The 17,626-nt window shown below is 39.7% G+C and overlaps 1 protein-coding gene across 1 annotated transcript in view; it reads right to left on the bottom strand.

Annotated features, from left to right (window-relative positions):
• Window positions 1-217: 217 nt before the first annotated feature.
• Window positions 218-17,626, bottom strand: part of SMS (spermine synthase) — a 168,785-nt gene continuing 151,376 nt past the window's right edge. Inside the window, exons 10-11 of the mRNA XM_075854047.1 lie at window positions 15,626-15,741; window positions 218-3,978 (exon numbers count right to left, since the gene is read on the bottom strand). Of these exons, the coding sequence (XP_075710162.1) occupies window positions 3,939-3,978; window positions 15,626-15,741 (156 nt within the window). The 3' untranslated portion in view covers window positions 218-3,938. The remainder of the gene's footprint in view (window positions 3,979-15,625; window positions 15,742-17,626) is intronic.

Here is a 17,626-nt window from a genome sequence, read left to right as displayed (position 1 = left end):
CGTGCATGGGGCCTAAGAGGCGTGTTCCAATACATTTGCCATATAGTATACGTGTGAAGGAAGCCGTAAAAGCATTGTATATTTACGAATATTAAATATAGTTAAATATTATGAACACTTTATTCCCAGATAGCGGGTACAGAGGAGCTGTGAAAATGAGGGGACAGGGAAGGAACTGAGAATTTGGTGAGTAGTTTATCAAGAAACAACACTACTACAATGTTTTTATTTTTATTTTTAAACAGAGTCAATAAGAATACACTGATGCATGTCATAAGAGTGTACCTTTACTTAAACATAGGTACTACATGGTGCAGCAGATGCAAGGCAAGCAATCTTCTTGCAAAAATCAAATCATTAACAATCAAGTTTTCTAAATGCATCAGGTTTCCAGATGGAAGCAGGTTTGTAGTGCAAACAATCAAAAAAAAAATATCAATCAGTATTTAACATCCGTTTGTACACATGGAGAACTTATGTGTCCTGTGCAACTTGCCAAACAGACCAACAAGAGTTGTCAATAGATCTCAGTCTAAATAGGGTTTAAAAGCTCATTTCCGTGGCATCTGTAACCATACTAAATAAAATGTCAACACTCGGTAGAGAGAACATCTTTATCCGAGAGTATTCTCTGCAGAATTGAAGGAATAATCTCTCACAAGACGAACACACCAAGACCAGGGATCGAAGAAGGATTCCATGTCTGGGTAGTTCCACATCAGTGTTGTATTAGTTCTTCCAGACAAATCTACAAGTTCTGTGGAACCATTCTTCAAAACAGCATTTTTGTTTATATAAGCAAATTAATACAATTTAGGAAAATAAAACATACATGCATATAAAAGCTTGTAGATACAGATTAAATAAATTTGGTTGACATTTCTACACCCATTGGCGCTCACTTATGAAAACTAGTGCAGAGGAATCATAGTGGTGATGCTCATAGGAACCAATAAGCTCATTGATTGATTTATTTTTTGCCCTTATTTTGATGTTAGAATATTTTTGGTTACACTTTTCTTTGCACTACTTTTTATAAACATGTCCCATTATCTTTAACCAAGTAGTTGGTGATACATATGCTACTGATCTTCAATTATCTTCGGAAGTAGGTAGTGGCCACAACATATTATGGCTGGAAATTACCATCCCCTCCCGATCCACTGATTATTACGCTTGGACCAATGTACATTTTAATTTATTTCTATGGAAACAATAGATGTGATTAGCGGACAGGCGCTGCTCAACGGAAACCAATAGGAATCAGGAAAATCACTGGCAGAACTCTCCAGAAAACAGCCTGAACCATAGTCAGGAGGCATCTCTTTTGATAAGGAATCCATTAATTCTAAGTAGTAAATAAATTGTATAATTAGAGAATGTTGGATATTAATGTTTTAATGTTTAATAATTAAAAACATTCACATCTGTGACTAAAATAAAAGGAAGAACTCCAGTGTGATTTTCTCACCAGTAGTTTATAACACATTTCTTACACAACAGGAAAAAATTTTACTCAAAAAACAAAATCTTAACTTTCCTACAAAAATTTAATTACCATATATTACTCAAATGTATCTGTATAACATGGTCATGTTCAATTTTATAGTCAGCATTTAGTGCAAATAGACGATATAAAGATTTATGTGCCTGTTCTACATACAGAATCCTCAACTCTACGCTTCACTCTCCAAATGATCACAATAACACTTTAAGTCGTGTGAAATTGCAAGTACTTTAGTTGTATTTTTATGTTTTTTCTTTCTTATTTGCATTGCTGCTACTCTATGTTCTGGAATTGGGCAGACAGACACACAAATGCACCACATAAGAAAACTTTTTTTTTTTTTAAACCGCATGATCTATATTTTGTCGATTTTACTACACTCAGTATATGTATTTGATGGAGATCATAAATAGCTATCAATATACAAAATCAACAAACCAAGCTGTACTCCAATGCAATATCGCTCCGACTAAACGTAAGAGATGTCTAGTCAAATGTAGGGCATTTGTCCTGATGGCTCCTTTTCAAAAATAAAACTTTAAAAAGGCAGGGAATTAACCCTTAGAATGCTGTAGTGATGGGTTTATTGCTTCTCACAGGAGATGCTACGTTTCTGCATTACGAAGTCCGAAGGAACTCCATATGGTGCCTCTTTTGGGCAATGTATTTTTCCCCTACAAGGTATACTTCTAGGGAAGAATAGTTCAGTAATAAGTCATGCGATGCAGCAGGCCACATTTTTTTTCTCTCACGTATTCATACAGAATCAGTGTTAAAAAGCCTTGATGTGCCTCCATATAAAATGTGAAGCACACAAGGGCCCATAGCAGTAATGTGCATAAATCCTAGTGGTAAGTTTTACTATATTTGTAATAGAGATCTGTAGGACTTTTATCTAGTTCTATGTGGCCTCCAGCTTTCTGTAAGACTCCACATCTCTGGTTATTACTAGGCACAGACTATCTCAAATGGAAGCACTGATTGATCAACGTCTATAAAGTGTGCAATATTAAGTCTGCAAAACATAGCACCAAACAATACACCAAACATAAAAAGGAAAATAACATTGCTAAACAACTGTTGCACAAGGTTTGAAAGTTCATTGTAAATAAGGGATATTACTATTATGTATTATTCTCTGATCAATTACTAAAAAGCAGTAAGGTCTATGTTTAGTACTGTATCAGTTCTGCAGGCTAACTTCCCTGCAAAGTTAGTTACCAATTCCCTTAAGTTTTTAAGGTTTTCTTGACGGTGGAACAAATAGGATAAAAAAATATACATGGTACCACATCTGGTTTTGAACAATTTGATTGCAAAAGTCAATATCTACGTCAGAAGGTAGAAGGCCCCGTCAAATGGATCAATGATGCATTTTTACCACTCTATTGATGGCTTGACAAATGTATGATGCATCCTGAAAAACCTAATGGTAAGTCAAGGCCTTGTGGAGGACACCAAGAGTCTACGGTTAAACGGCTGTTATAAAACGGGGGCTACCAGACCATGCTGGGAGTTGTATCAGTTTTCCCTGTTCTTAAGGGAGCACTCCCACAATTTTTTTTGTTCTCTGGCCCATTATGTAAATTGTGGTGAAGATAATCTCCTTACCGGTGGCTGTATTTGTGAGATCTCCATTCCCTTCAGGTCCTCAGCTGTGTCATGAGACCAGCATAGGGCCCGCCAACTGCCACCGCGTCTTATGTGTGGACAGGAAGTCAGTTTCTCCATTCATTACTGTCACAGCCTCGATGTGAGTCTTCTAGGAATGAATGGAGAAACGGACTTCCTGTCCACACATGAGACGCGGTGGCAGTTGGCGAGTCCTATTGCTAGTCACATGAGGAGTGAATAACTCACAAATACAGCCAACGGTAAGAAGATTACCTTCACCACAATTTACATATTGTGCGTGACTAATGTGCCAGAGAATAAAAAAAAATTGTGGGAGTGCTCCTTTAAAGTTAATATAGGTAAGATTATAAATGGAGAACAAATAGCATCTCTCCATGTATATATAGAAAATATATACACCATCACTTTTTTTTGTAGACCTGCTAAAAATACTAGGAGCCTAATGACACACAAATCTTAAAAAACAAAACAAAATCACATTCTTTAGGTTCAAGTGCATCAAGCAGCTTATAGCTTGCTAACAATCTCCAAGCTGACTTTTCAATAAAAAGAAAGAAAGAAAAACATAAACACAATACAAGATGAAAGTAACATCATACAAGCTCATACAAAAATTATTTTTATATTCACTCTTTTTCAAACTTAAATAGTATCTTAAATCGCCACATACACTTGTATTAATCCTTTTTAGGATTATCTACACAGTATAATTTAAGGTTTTCACAATGCCCACATGCAGCAGGTGCTAAGCCTAATATGCTCCATGCAGCGTGGAAGGGGTTGATCTTCAGAGTACTCAGGAACTGCTTTTCTTCCATATACTGTAAAACACCCATCTGGAGGAGAACGTTCATTAAGGAGAATGATATTGAACAGACACAGACAGATAACGTTTTCTGGCTCAAGTTCCTAGAAGACTAGCACATTCCAATAGGAAAAATACATTTTTAGTTAATGATGAAAGGATATTGTGTACTTACATAGAATTATAAAAAAAAATGACAAATTGTTCACATCCCTATAGGCAGAGCTGTTGCCGTGTATCTACTAGATGGAGCGAACACCAGTGAGTATGTGATGGAAAGCCGAACACCTAGTGTTTTAATTCTGAAGAATACACAAGAGTTGCTAACAGCAGCAGATGTTGCAACTGGACCTCGGCTTCAAAGGGGAAGCCTCTTGCCACATGAAAGAACAGAGGTGCAATTAGGTGTGATGCTAATAATTATGTAATTGACTTATACGGAGTATACCTTCCAACTAGGTCTGGGCGATTTTGCCTAAAAAATAAAATCTAGATTTTTTTTCAACCCTATGGGCGATTTTCAATTTGAATCTCGATTTTCTTATTACTGTTAACTGGTTCCCGACAGCTAGCTGTGTATTTACGGCCAGCGGTCAGGGTCCTTAAAACCCGTGCCATAGGCTATTTATGGCGTGGGTTTTAGCTTGCTGCCCGAGTGATCGGGCAGCTGAATGTCGGGTCTCCGACAGTCAGTGACTGCCGGGGACCCTGAGGAGAGGATAGAAGTAGCTTTCGCTGCTTCTGTCTTCTCCGATCTCTTTTCTCAATGAGCGCTGTGTATAGGAATAGAGGCAGCGGCCGCGCCAATGTCTCTATTGGTCCCAGTGATCATGTGACTGGTCACATGATCGCCAGGAAACCGTTAGTGGCAGACTGCTGCTTACTAGACCCAGCACAGCCCTATTAGTGACAATAGTCACTATGAGAGGGCTGATTTCCCCTGTAACTGGGGCAGCTGTGCAGCTTCAGTTACAGTGGAAAAAGATGGTGTAAAAAATAAATAAAAATTATATATATATATATATATATATATATATATATATATATATATAGTCCCCCAAAGGTCTTTTCTGAGCTTTGAGGAACAGACCATAGTAATAAAAAAATAAAAGTAAAGTAAAGTGCAAAAAAAATTCATAATAAATACACATAAAATACCCATCCCAAAAAACTTCCCCCCCCCGCCAATCATTGTCGTAATGCTAGCCCTGAGCTAATTACCCGAATATAGACATGTAATATATTAAAATTGACGGTAGACAATGACGATCACAAATAAAAGGTCTATTTTAGGGTAAATTTATGTTATTACCCAAAAAAATAAGCTGAACATAAAAAAAGCTTATTTTTTTTACTATTATTTTCAAATTTTAAGCCTAAAAATTCTAAAATAGCAAAAAGGATGTGTATAAAAATGATTAAAAAAAAAGAAACCTGCATTGTCTACAGAAAAAACATTGCAAAAATCACGTCGCTAGCCCAACAAATAAAAAAGTTATAGCCATTTAACACGTGCTAAAAATGGCTTAAAGTTGTCTGGTCCTGAAGGCTCAAAATAGCCCGGTCCTGAACTGGTTAAATAAACTGAAAAAAATACCAAGAGATCATTTAATAAATTATTTTCTTTATATAAACAACTTTTTATCATATATTACTATAATAATTGTATGTAATTTCACAACTTTTAACCTCTACAAATACTTTATCAGAAATACTATTGGAAAAATGTCTATCTAATTGATTATAATTTCTGTGTTCCCCGGCAGGGAACAGGTTAACAGAATCTATAATCAATAAATGCGCTGCGTGCACTAACATCCCTCTCTGCCCGTCACCACCTCATCCACTCCACATATAGTGACACAGTGTCCCCAAATAGTAACACAGGGCCCACATATAGTAACACAAGGTCCACATTTAGTGACACAAAGCCCCCACATAGTGACAAAGGTCCCCCATATAGTGACACAGGGCCCCCATATAGTGACACAGGGCCCCCATATATTGGCACGGTACCCCCATATAGTTATACAGTGCCCCATATAGTGACACAGTGCTCCAATATAGTAACAGTGCCACCCCACACACTTGCAGATAAGCACCCCCTTGCAGAAAGTACCCACACCACCTATATACCGCACCCCCAACCCCCTCATTGTAGATCGGAGCACCACCGCACACCCTTGTAGATCGCACCCCCATATGTAGATTGCAGCCCCCACCCCCCCTTGTAAATCGCAGCCTCACATGAAGACCACACTCCCACCCCCCCTTGTGGATTGCAGCAACCCACCCCATTTTTCTTGTAGATAGCGGCGACTGTAGCTGCCACTAGGGGCTGAATCCCCCGGCCAGAGGTTGCCGACACTTTGACCAGGGATACAGCTCCTAGTGGGAGCTACAGTAGTGCAATCTGGAAGGGGGGGGGGGGTGAGATCTGAAAGGGGGTGTGCGACCAGCAAGGGTGGAAAGGCGCGATGTGCAAGGGGGAGTGCTAAATACAGGGCAGTGTAGCTATATACTAGGAGTGTCTGCTTCCCCAAGGAACTGCTGTTTCGTACTGTATAATTTTGTTCACTACTGAACAGCAGTTCGATAGAGAAGCAGAGATGGAACGGGCGCAGATTGTCAGACGGGAAAGATCAGGCAGTGACGAGGCGGCGGGGTGGAGCTTCCTCATGCAGCACAGCGCCACTAAAAAAATAGATTTAACGATTCTGTTACAAAACAGAATCGCCAGAGGCCATGAGGACGAATTAGTCAAATTAATTAGACTATTCGCCCAGCGGAATTGTCTTATAAACGAGTCACAAAGTGGGCAGAGCCTATCTATGCAAATTTGCATAAAAGAGTGAGTTCCCTTGATGTTTAGTGGGCATTGCCAGGTGAGTCAGGGGCAAGGCTTAGTGTGTCCCACGAAAGGAATGCAAATGTTGGGAGGTATGTAAGGAACTATACAGGGTGGGCCATTTATATGGATACACCTAAATAAAATGGGAATGGTTGGTGATATTAACTTCCTGTTTGTGGCACATTAGTATATGGGAGGGGGAAAACTTTCAAGCTGGGTGTTGACCATGGCGGCCATTTTGAAGTCGGCCATTTTGTATCGAACTTTATTTTTTTCAATGGGAAGAGGGTCATGTGACACATCAAACTTATCGAGAATTTCACAAGGAAAACAATGTTGTGCTTGGTTTTAACGTTACTTTATTCTTTCATGAGTTATTTACAAGTTATGGGTGACATTATGGGTGTCAGGTCCGAGCATTCCTAGATGAACAGTTTCCTGGAAAGTGGATTGGTCGTCGTGGGCCAGTTGAATGGCCCCCTAGGCCTCCCGATCTGACCCCCTTAGACTTTTATCTTTTGGGTCATCTGAAGGCAATTGTCGATGCTGTGAAGATACGAGATGTGCAGCAACTGAAACTACAGATACTGGAAGCCTGTGCTAGCATTTCTTCTGCGGTGTTGCTATCAGTGTGTGAAGAGTGGGAGAAGAGGGTTGCATTGACAATCCAACACAATGGGCAGCACTTTGAACACATTTTATAACTGGTCAGAAACTTGTAAATAACTCATGAAAGAATAAAGTAACATTAAAACCAAGCACACCATTGTTTTTCTTGTGAAATTCTCGATAAGTTTGATGTGTCACATGACCCTCTTCCCATTGAAAAAAATAAAGTTCAATACAAAATGGCCAACTTCAAAATGGCCGCCATGGTCAACACCCAGCTTGAAAAGTTTCCCCCCTCCCATATACTAATGTGCCACAAACAGGAAGTTAATATCACCAACCATTCCCATTTTATTTAGGTGTATCCATATAAATAGCCCACCCTGTATAATTATGCAAAATATTACGGAATTTTTTAGTGTGTTTTTAGAGATCTATCACAAGTTATCCCAGTAATTGGAATGTAAAGATATTGCTGGGTAAGCAGATGTCCACCTTTTTAATACCACGTTGTCTTCAGGTCCAACATACTGTACTGATTAGGACTTTACTACATAGTATATTATTACTGAGTACACTGTGTATACAGTATGCCCTAAGAGATGTCTAAGCAGAGGGTTTGGAGATCTGTATCAGAAACAACGAGCTAATATCTATATAAATAAATATGAAGTTATTAATCAGCACAGAATTTGGTACCTATTTAGATAAAAAAAACTAAATGACGTTTAACGGTGGACATCACTTCTAAATTCGTGCTAATAAAGAGCTGCGCACACTGGTGCGTGGCACGTTGCAATGTGTTCGCTCTCTTTTAAACAAGCCTGCAGCTGTAAGCAAAACATGGTCAGGATAGGTTTTAAGCCGCCGGAAGTAAAAAATAAAAACAAATTCTTCTATTCACTGAATGCAAGCAGAGATCTTGAAAATGGCGAGGGATCAAAATACAAACTATATGAGAAAAATCATCTAACATTGCATTTTATAACGCATAAGCTTTATTTATATAAAAGCCGGAGAACCCCTTTACTGTGGACTCTTGTATTGCATGTGGTCTTACCGACTATTCTTATTCTTTCAAATCTTAGGAACTAAAAAAAAACAATGGATGGTATCTACTCAGTTACTGAGAATTCTTTTAATAATAAAAAAAAAAGCTAGTATATGACTTTTATCCATGGTCAAGCTTTGCTCAGACATCCTTGAGTGTGGACGGTCCATAAATAATGCGATGAAGGCAGTACATGAATGAATGAACAAGGACAATGTAAAAGGAAAGGGCTCATGTCTGGCACAATCACAACAAAATGGACATGATGAACGGCCTGCGTCCCTGTTACTCAACATTACCTATTTTGCTGTCACTCTGTCATACTTATCGTTCCCTAGTCACGGTTGTTGGTTTTCATGTTGGACCCGATTTAGACTAATGCTGTAATTTTTAACACTAGGTTAGTCCTTCAAAAATAAACAAATTGAGACAGACCAAGGAGAAGAGGAAAGGAAAGCAAAAAATAAAAATCACAGGCAATTTATTTTAACCACAGTAAAAGTATTTCCGATAACAGGTCTCAGAAAAGTGTACTACCTCCATAGGCTGAAACAGCTGTAATGTCAACTAGACCTATGATTCTGGGGATACCCTGGGAGTGGTTGTCCTTTGCAGGAGTTCTGGAAGCGGGTATCCATACGTGGTGGCAGCAATTTAACTGGATGCGGGTGACAAATCTCCACATGTGCTCATAGATCTGTATGTGAGGCCACCATCTCAGGCCTAGCATATTTTGGTCAGTATTTTGCATTAGTATTTGTAAGCCAAAATTAGGAGTAGAAAAAGTATTATTTAAAGGGTAGCTAAATGTTCGACAAACTTCTGACATGTCATAGTGACATGTCAGAAGTTTGGATTGGTGGGGGTCTGAGCACGGAGACCCCCACCAATCACTAGAACGAAGCAGCTGAAGAGTTTGTGTGAGCGCTCAGCTGCTTCGTTTCTGTTCGGCTTTTTCCGGAACGGTGCACCGACTCAATAGAAAGTCTATGAGCCCGTACTCCGATACATCGGCTTTCCGGAAAAAGACGAACAGAAACGAGAGTTAAACAAGCTTCGGTGTAATGGAGAGAAGCGTATGATGCGGATCGGTCAGCGTCATACACTTCTTTGTAATACGCCCACTTGGTTAAAAGTTAAAAAACGCCCACTTGGGCATTAAGAAACTAATTGACATAAATGTAATAAAGGTCATAACTTGCTGAAAAAATTTTGTTTCTCAAAATAAAAAACACTGCTGTTAACTACATTCCAGCGCCGATAAAATGATGTAGGAGATGGGGCATTTTTAATCTGGTGACAGAGCCTCTTTAAATTGGAGATTCCGCAGATTTCCTAATTTATAATGGTATGTTCACATGGCCTAAAAAACTGAAGCAGAACGCCTCCAAACATCTGCCCATTGAGTTCAATGGGAAAAACTGAGTTCGGTTCCGATGGGCCGCGAAAAAGAAGTGCAGGTCACTTCTTGGGACGTTTTTGGAGCAGTTTTTTATCGACTCTATAGAAAACAGCTCCAAAAACGGGCGTAAGAAACGCAGCGAAAATCGCGAGTGGCTTAAAAAGCTTATGAAAATCAGGAGCTGTTTTCCCTTGAAAACAGCTACGTATTTTCAGAAGTTTTTGAGTTTGTGTGTGAACATACCGACTGTTTGGACCTGTTGTTAGCGCAGTAACAGCCTGTATGTGTTTTGGTCTTTCCTTATCAGGCTAAGGTTTCATTCACGCTTGTGTATTTTGGTCAGTATTTTGCATCAGTATTTGTAAGCCAAAATTAGGAGTAGAAAAACTATTATTTAAAGTGTAGCTAAACGTTCGACAAACTTCTGACATGGCATAGTGACATGTCAGAAGTTTGGATTGGTGGGGGTCTGAGCACGGAGACCCCCACCAATCACTAGAACGAAGCAGCTGAAGAGTTCGTGTGAGCGCTCAGACGCTTCGTGTCTGTTCGGCTTTTTCCGGAACACGAACGCTTCAGCTGCTTTGTTCTAGCGATTGGTGGGGGTCTCCGTGCTCAGACCCCCACCAATACAAACTTCTGACATGTCACTATGACATGTCAGAAGTTTGTCGAACATTTAGCTACACTTTAAAGACGTGTACCTCATCGGTGTTTTGGAACCACTCTTGGTTTTAGCTTACAAATACTAATGTCATTTACTGCCCAAAATATGCTAGGTCTGAGATGGTGGCCTCACATACAGATCTATGAGCACATGTGGAGATTTGTCACCCGCATCCAGTTAAATTGCTGCCACCACGTATGGATACCCGCTTCCAGAACTCCTGCAAAGGACAACCACTCCCAGGGTATCCCCAGAATCATAGGTCTAGTTGACATTACAGCTGTTTCAGCCTATGGAGGTAGTACACTTTTCTGAGACCTGTTATCGGAACTACTTTTACTGTGGCAAGAATAAATTGCCTGTGAATTTTTTTTTTTTGCTTTCCTTTCCTCCTCTCCTTGGTCTGTCTCAATTTGTTTATTTTTGAAGGACTAACTTAGTGTTAAAAATTACAGCATTAGTCTAAATCAGGTCCAACATGAAAACCAACAACCGTGACTAGGGACCGATAAGTATGACAGAGTGACAGCAAAATAGGTAATGTTGAGTAACAGGGACACAGGAAACATTACTGCTACGGTTAGACTTGTAGTACACAGAAATAAGTAGCCGGATTTCTCTTTGCTACCAAATGTATGTGACGTACCTCAATTATTGCTGAAATGTCCAAACTAATTTTTTATGGCAAATAATTGTAATCCTAGAAAATCTGCACAATCACGCTGTGTAATGACGGCACATCTGTCTGCTTGGAGTTAAATCTTTGTGTGTATCTGAGGTACTTGGAGATAATAGCACTTTAGATGCTTCTTGCACTATGTTAATGGTCTAAATGCCCAAGCCTTGCACCGTAATAATCATTTATCACATAAGAAACCGAACTAAAACTACCAGGACATGAGTGATGTGAAAAATATTTCCGTTCCATGGATATAAATGAATAGGCTTCCTTTCTTTCAGACATGTTGTCATTGGTACCCTGTCTGTGCCATCCTGTGCATCCAAATGATCTAACTGCACCCTAAAGGCAAGCACCGACTCAAGACAGCGTCTGTGGAAAACGGATGATAAATGGATTTAAAAAGTAGCTTTTTATTTTTTTTAAACTGGAGTGAAAATGCAGCAACAAATTGAAACGGAGGCCAAAAAGAGCATATTAGCATTCATTACAAACCCTTGAGATCTGACAGAAGAATAATCCATTTATATATTTATTTAAAATAAATAAAAATGTAACACTGAAATGCTATTGTGATCATACCCTAAACATGTGAAATTCACATAGGTAGTTTATGGCCTATAAATTGAGTATCCCATGTTCTTTAAAAACACAAAACATTACTGAAAGCTACAAAACCAATTGCTATAAAAAGCACAACAACAACAACAACTAAGTGGAAAAACTTCTGAACATACAAGTGTGTTCCATCATTTCTCTCATCTGCTGAAGTGATTCTCAGCCTGGCACATGTTCACCAGATGTTGAGCTTCTGCACTTTTCAGTTCACTGGTAGTTTGATAAACTTCACAGTTTCAGTGAAGATTTTTGGTAAAATTGAAGTGGACTTAATTGAAGTTTATTTCTAATTATAGGAAAAATATTATATAAATTGCTGCAAGCTAAACAATGTTTTATTTCAAGTAAGGCCCCAGTCAGATGATGTTTCTGCCCTTCGTTTATTGTGTACATTGTAAAAGCTCTCGACATACACAATAAACGTCTCCATAGGGCTCCATTAGCCTGAAAGGTGTCCTATTGGGCTCCGTCAGGCTAGTATATGTTAGTATACTTTATTGTCTTTTCTTTTAAGAAGAATGGAATAGTTTAGTAGACTACGCTACTGCATCCTAAAGGAGCCTCCGCCAAAAGAAATAAAAAAATGTAGTAATTTTTCTAATCTCTTTGAATTTTTTTGATTGCAGATTTTTTTTTAAATTCTATTTTCTGTACATAATTATGGGGCAGCCACCTAGCCTGGGCTGCTATAAACAACATTTAGAGATACGATTTAAAGCAACCTGTGAACAGGAGGGGACCCATTGATTTCTATGGGATTGTTTTCTAGACCTGTGCAGAGGTCATTGTGCAGGTACGGATAGGAGTTGTGTCCATCACTTAATTTCAATCATAGATCCTGTATTATCTATATATAGAGGTGTTACCTTTCATTGTAATTCTGCCTGTATAATAAGGAGATCACTTCTGAGAAGTGATCTCTACAGAACAGGAAGTGTCACTCCATTGTGAGGATCATTATTTTTAATATAGATAATGACATTAAAAAAAATTATAAAAAATATCACCAGGAATTCTGAAAAAAATATGTTTAACATAAAAACTTGGTTTAAACAATAGATCATTTTCTGATGACACGTTCCCTTTAACACTACAGTATGTCCATGCAGTGATTTGGTGCTCTGGAGGAAGATATTCTATTGGAGCCTAAAGCGGTAATAGAGGGGATACCTGGAAAACACATTTTATTAGGAACTGTGTAATGCTTAGCTGCGATATAAGCGGATTCCAAGAAACAACATGATCAGCGGCCACGGAGCAGGGATTGTTAAAAATAAATAACTTCCTTAACTGTTTGTAGCGTCTTTAAAGGGAATCTGTCAGCAGTTTTGAACCCACAGACCAGGGGGAAGGGACAGGCAGTGTTCAGTAAAAAGCACACAAAAAATGGACAGACGCAGCACTTCCAAAAGAATATCAGCAGTTTATTCACCCGTGCAACGTTTCAGTCCAACAGAACCTTTCTCAAGCATGCCTCTGTCCATTTTGTGTGCTTGATACGGAGGACCGTGGACCGGGTCTTATTGAGGCGTGCACTCAGCTGCGATCCAGTGCTGTGGAATCTCTTTGTTTTGTGGTATTGTTCAGTAAAGAGAGCCCAAAGCACTGAACATGAAAGGGCTGCCTCCGTGGCACTTGCGATCGCGGCATCGGGGACATATAAACGTAGATTTCTCGGTCATGCAACTTGCCACATCACAGGTATGGTTACTCTGCTCTCCTGTCCTGTGTATAGCACTGTTCGCTGTTTTAAAGAGGCCAAAACTGCTGACAAATTCCTTTTAATTATATAAAAGGGACTATGAATAGGAATTTAGGTGCTTTCTGTGTATACAGACTGCATTTAAAGAGGCTCTGTCACCAGATTTTGCAACCCCTATCTGCTATTGCAGCAGATAGGCGCTGCAATGTAGATTACAGTAACGTTTTTATTTTTAAAAAACGAGCATTTTTGGCCAAGTTATGACCATTTTTGTATTTATGCAAATGAGGCTTGCAAAAGTCCAAGTGGGCGTGTATTATGTGCGTACATCTGGGCATTTTTACTACTTTTACTAGCTGGGCGTTCTGACGAGAAGTATCATCCACTTCTCTTCAGAACGCCCAGCTTCTGGCAGTGCACAGACACACAGCGTGTTCTCGAGAGATCACGCTGTGACGTCACTCACTTCCTGCCCCAGGTCCTGCATCGTGTCGGACGAGCGAGGACACATCGGCACCAGAGGCTACAGTTGATTCTGCAGCAGCATCGGCGTTTGCAGGTAAGTCGATGTAGCTACTTACCTGCAAACGCTGATGCTGCTGCAGAATCAACTGTAGCCTCTGGTGCCGACACGATGCAGGACCTGGGGCAGGAAGTGAGTGACGTCACAGCGTGATCTCTCGAGAACACGCTGTGTGTCTGCACTGCCAGAAGCTGGGCGTTGTGTAGAGAAGTGGATGATACTTCTCGTCAGAACTCCCAGCTAGTAAAAGTTGTAAAAACGCCCCGATGTACGCACATAATACACGCCCAGTTGGACTTTTGCAAGCCTCATTTGCATAAATACAAAAATGGTCATAACTTGGCCAAAAATGCTCGTTTTTAAAAAATAAAAACGTTACTGTAATCTACATTCCAGCGCCGATCTGCTGCAATAGCAGATAGGGGTTGCAAAATCTGGTGACAGCCTCTTTAAGCTAATGCCGTTGGAAAAAGTGTAGTAATAATGGAATCCTCAAAGCGAAGCGGTAGATTCTCATTCATCATGCAATACTAACAAAGGGAAGGGTTGGAACAGTCCCATCTTCACTATGCAGAAGGGCTATGACCCCACAAACACGGGAAAGGTCATAAATGATTATCTTTAGTGAAAAATGAATTTTGAAACAGATTCAAGGTTGTATGAGATTACCTGCATAGGTAGATCCAAGTGAGACAGTGAAAGTCTAAAGAAGAATAGTTGCAGGATCTCCAAGATGCATGGAATAGCTAACCCGCCCATGTCCTCATAAAACTTTTGAGAAGTGTATGACGCTGATTGGTCAGCGTCATACACTCCTCTGTACAACGCCCACTTGGTCAAAAAGTAAAAACCCGCCCAGTTGGTCATTAAGAAAGTAATTAGCATAAATCTAAAATTGCTCATAACTTGCTCAAAAATGATCGTTTTTCAAAATAAAAACAACTGTTGTTATCTACATTACAGCGCCGATCAGATTATGTAGGAGATAGGGCACTTATAATCTGGTGACAGAGCCTCTTTAACTACTATAGCTTTTAATTTTTAGCCATAAAGTTTATCCTGACCAACATTTTGTAATTCAGGGATGATTTACCTCTTAGGCCTCATGCACACTTCCGTCGGCTGTTCTACGGCCGCGAATGACAGTTCCGTGAAACACACGGACCGCACACGTATGGCTTCCGTGTGCAGTCCGTTGTTTCACGGACCAAATCAATAAAAAGGCTGAGACTTCTCCGTCAAAAACGGACAGGAGTAGGACCGGTCCTATTTTTGATGGAACGGCTGCACGGTTCTGTTAAAACAACGGATAGCACCCTGACGAAAAAATCTGAAGTGGGCATGAGGCCTTACAATGAGGCTTGATTATATGCAGTAGGTATAGAAGTCTGACCACTATTACTTATTGAGACATAACTGCAGAAATACAAATGTTTGTACTATCACAGTGCTAATATCCCACCTATCTTTAATATATAAATTACTACAATAATTACTTGTTTTTCTAACAGAATTCTCCTTCCTAGCAATATGAATGTTGAGGCAGAATTGTTAGTTCCGAGTTTACAAAGGATACAGCTCCATGTAGGAGGGAACACACACGATCTCCTTCGAGAATTCTACAGGGCAATAAAGCACGTTCAGCTGTTCTTCATAGAGTGTCAGAGCCTCAGTCAGGTTTACACAGTTTCCCTGTGGGAGGAAGCAGAGAGGAAAAGTAAAGGTGAATTATAAGCTTATTGACAAGTATTATAAATGATGACCTTGTGAAGGCTTCGATAGTAAAATAGGAACTTGCCATTTATCACAGGAAGTCTGGGAGTCTGGGCTAAGCATTAAATAAATCCCAAATTCAGTTAACCCATGAAGATTAAACAGCTTCTTGATAATCTCGGTAAGAAATTATCTGTGTTACACAGAAATCATTTGCTTGATTATATATAATGCAGTTGTGAAACTTGTCATTATATATACACACTACCGTTCAAAAGTTTGGGGTAACCCAGACAATTTTGTGTTTCCATGAAAACTCACACTTATATTTATCAAATGAGTTGCAAAATGACGAGAAAATATAGTTAAGACATTGACAAGGTTAGAAATAATGATTTTTATTTAAAATAATAATTTTCTCCTTCAAACTTTGCTTTCGTCAAAGAATGCTCCATTTGCAGCAATTACAGCATTGCAGATCTTTGGCATTCTAGCTGTTAATTTGCTGAGGTAATCGGGAGAAATTTCACCCCATGCTTCCAGATGGTCCTCCCACTAGTTGGATTGGCTTGATGGGCACTTCTTGCGTACCATACGGTCAAGCTGCTCCCACAACAGCTCTATGGGGTTGAGATATGGTGACTGCGCTGGCCACTCCATTACAGATAGAATACCAGCTGCCTGCTTCTTCCCTAAATAGTTCTTGCATCATTTGGAGGTGTGCTTTGGGTCATTGTCCTGTTGTAGGATGAAATTGGCTCCAATCAAGCGCTGGCCACGGGGTATGGCATGGCGTTGCAAAATGGATTGATAGCCTTCCTTATTCAAAATCCCTTTTACCTTGTACAAATCTCCCACTTTACCAGCACCAAAGCAACCCCAGACCATCACATTACCTCCACCATGCTTGACAGATGGCGTCAGGCACTCTTCCAGCATCTTTTCAGTTGTTCTGCGTCTCACAAATGTTCTTCTGTGTGATCCAAACACCTCAAACTTCGATTCGTCTGTCCATAACACTTTTTTCCAATCTTCCTCTGTCCAATGTCTGTGTGCTTTTGCCCATATTAATCTTTTCCTTTTATTAGCCAGTCTCAGATATGGCTTTTTCTTTGCCACTCTGCCCTGAAGGCCAGCATCCCGGAGTTGCCTCTTCACTGTTGACACTGGCGTTTTGCGGGTACTATTTAATGAAGCTGCCAGTTGAGGACCTGTGAGGCGTCTATTTCTCAAACTAGAGACTCTAATGTACTTGTCTTGTTGCTCAGTTGTGCAGAGGGGCCTCCCACTTCTCTTTCTACTCTGGTTAGAGCCTGGTTGTGCTGTCCTCTGAAGGGAGTAGTACACACCGTTGTAGGAAATCTTCTCGCATGGAATAGCCTTAATTTCTAAGAACAAGAATAGACTGTCGAGTTTCACATGAAAGCTCTCTTTTTCTAGCCATTTTGAGAGTTTAATCGAACCCACAAATGTAATGCTCCAGATTCTCAACTAGCTCAAAGGAAGGTCAGTTTTATAGCTCCTCTAAACAGCAAAACGGTTTACAGCGGTGCTAACATAATTGCACAAGGGTTTTCAAGTGTTTTCTAATCATCCATTAGCCTTCTAACACAGTTCGCAAACACAATGTACCGTTAGAACATTGGAGTGATGGTTGCTGGAAATGGGCCTCTATACACCTATGTAGATATTGCATTAAAAACCAGACGTTTACAGCTAGAATAGTCATTTAGCACATTAACAATGTATAGAATGTATTTCCAATTAATTTAATGTTATCTTCATTGAAAAAAACTGTGCTTTTCTTGCAAAAATAAGGAAATTTCTAAGTGACCCAAAACTTTTAACCGGTAGTGTAAGCAAC

Source organism: Rhinoderma darwinii, chromosome 2, assembly GCF_050947455.1.
Source record: "Rhinoderma darwinii isolate aRhiDar2 chromosome 2, aRhiDar2.hap1, whole genome shotgun sequence".
In the NCBI taxonomy this organism is placed as follows: Eukaryota; Metazoa; Chordata; class Amphibia; order Anura; family Rhinodermatidae; genus Rhinoderma; species Rhinoderma darwinii.
The sequence above is the reverse complement of the archived record's forward strand: the minus strand, read 5'-3'. Positions and strand labels throughout refer to the sequence as shown.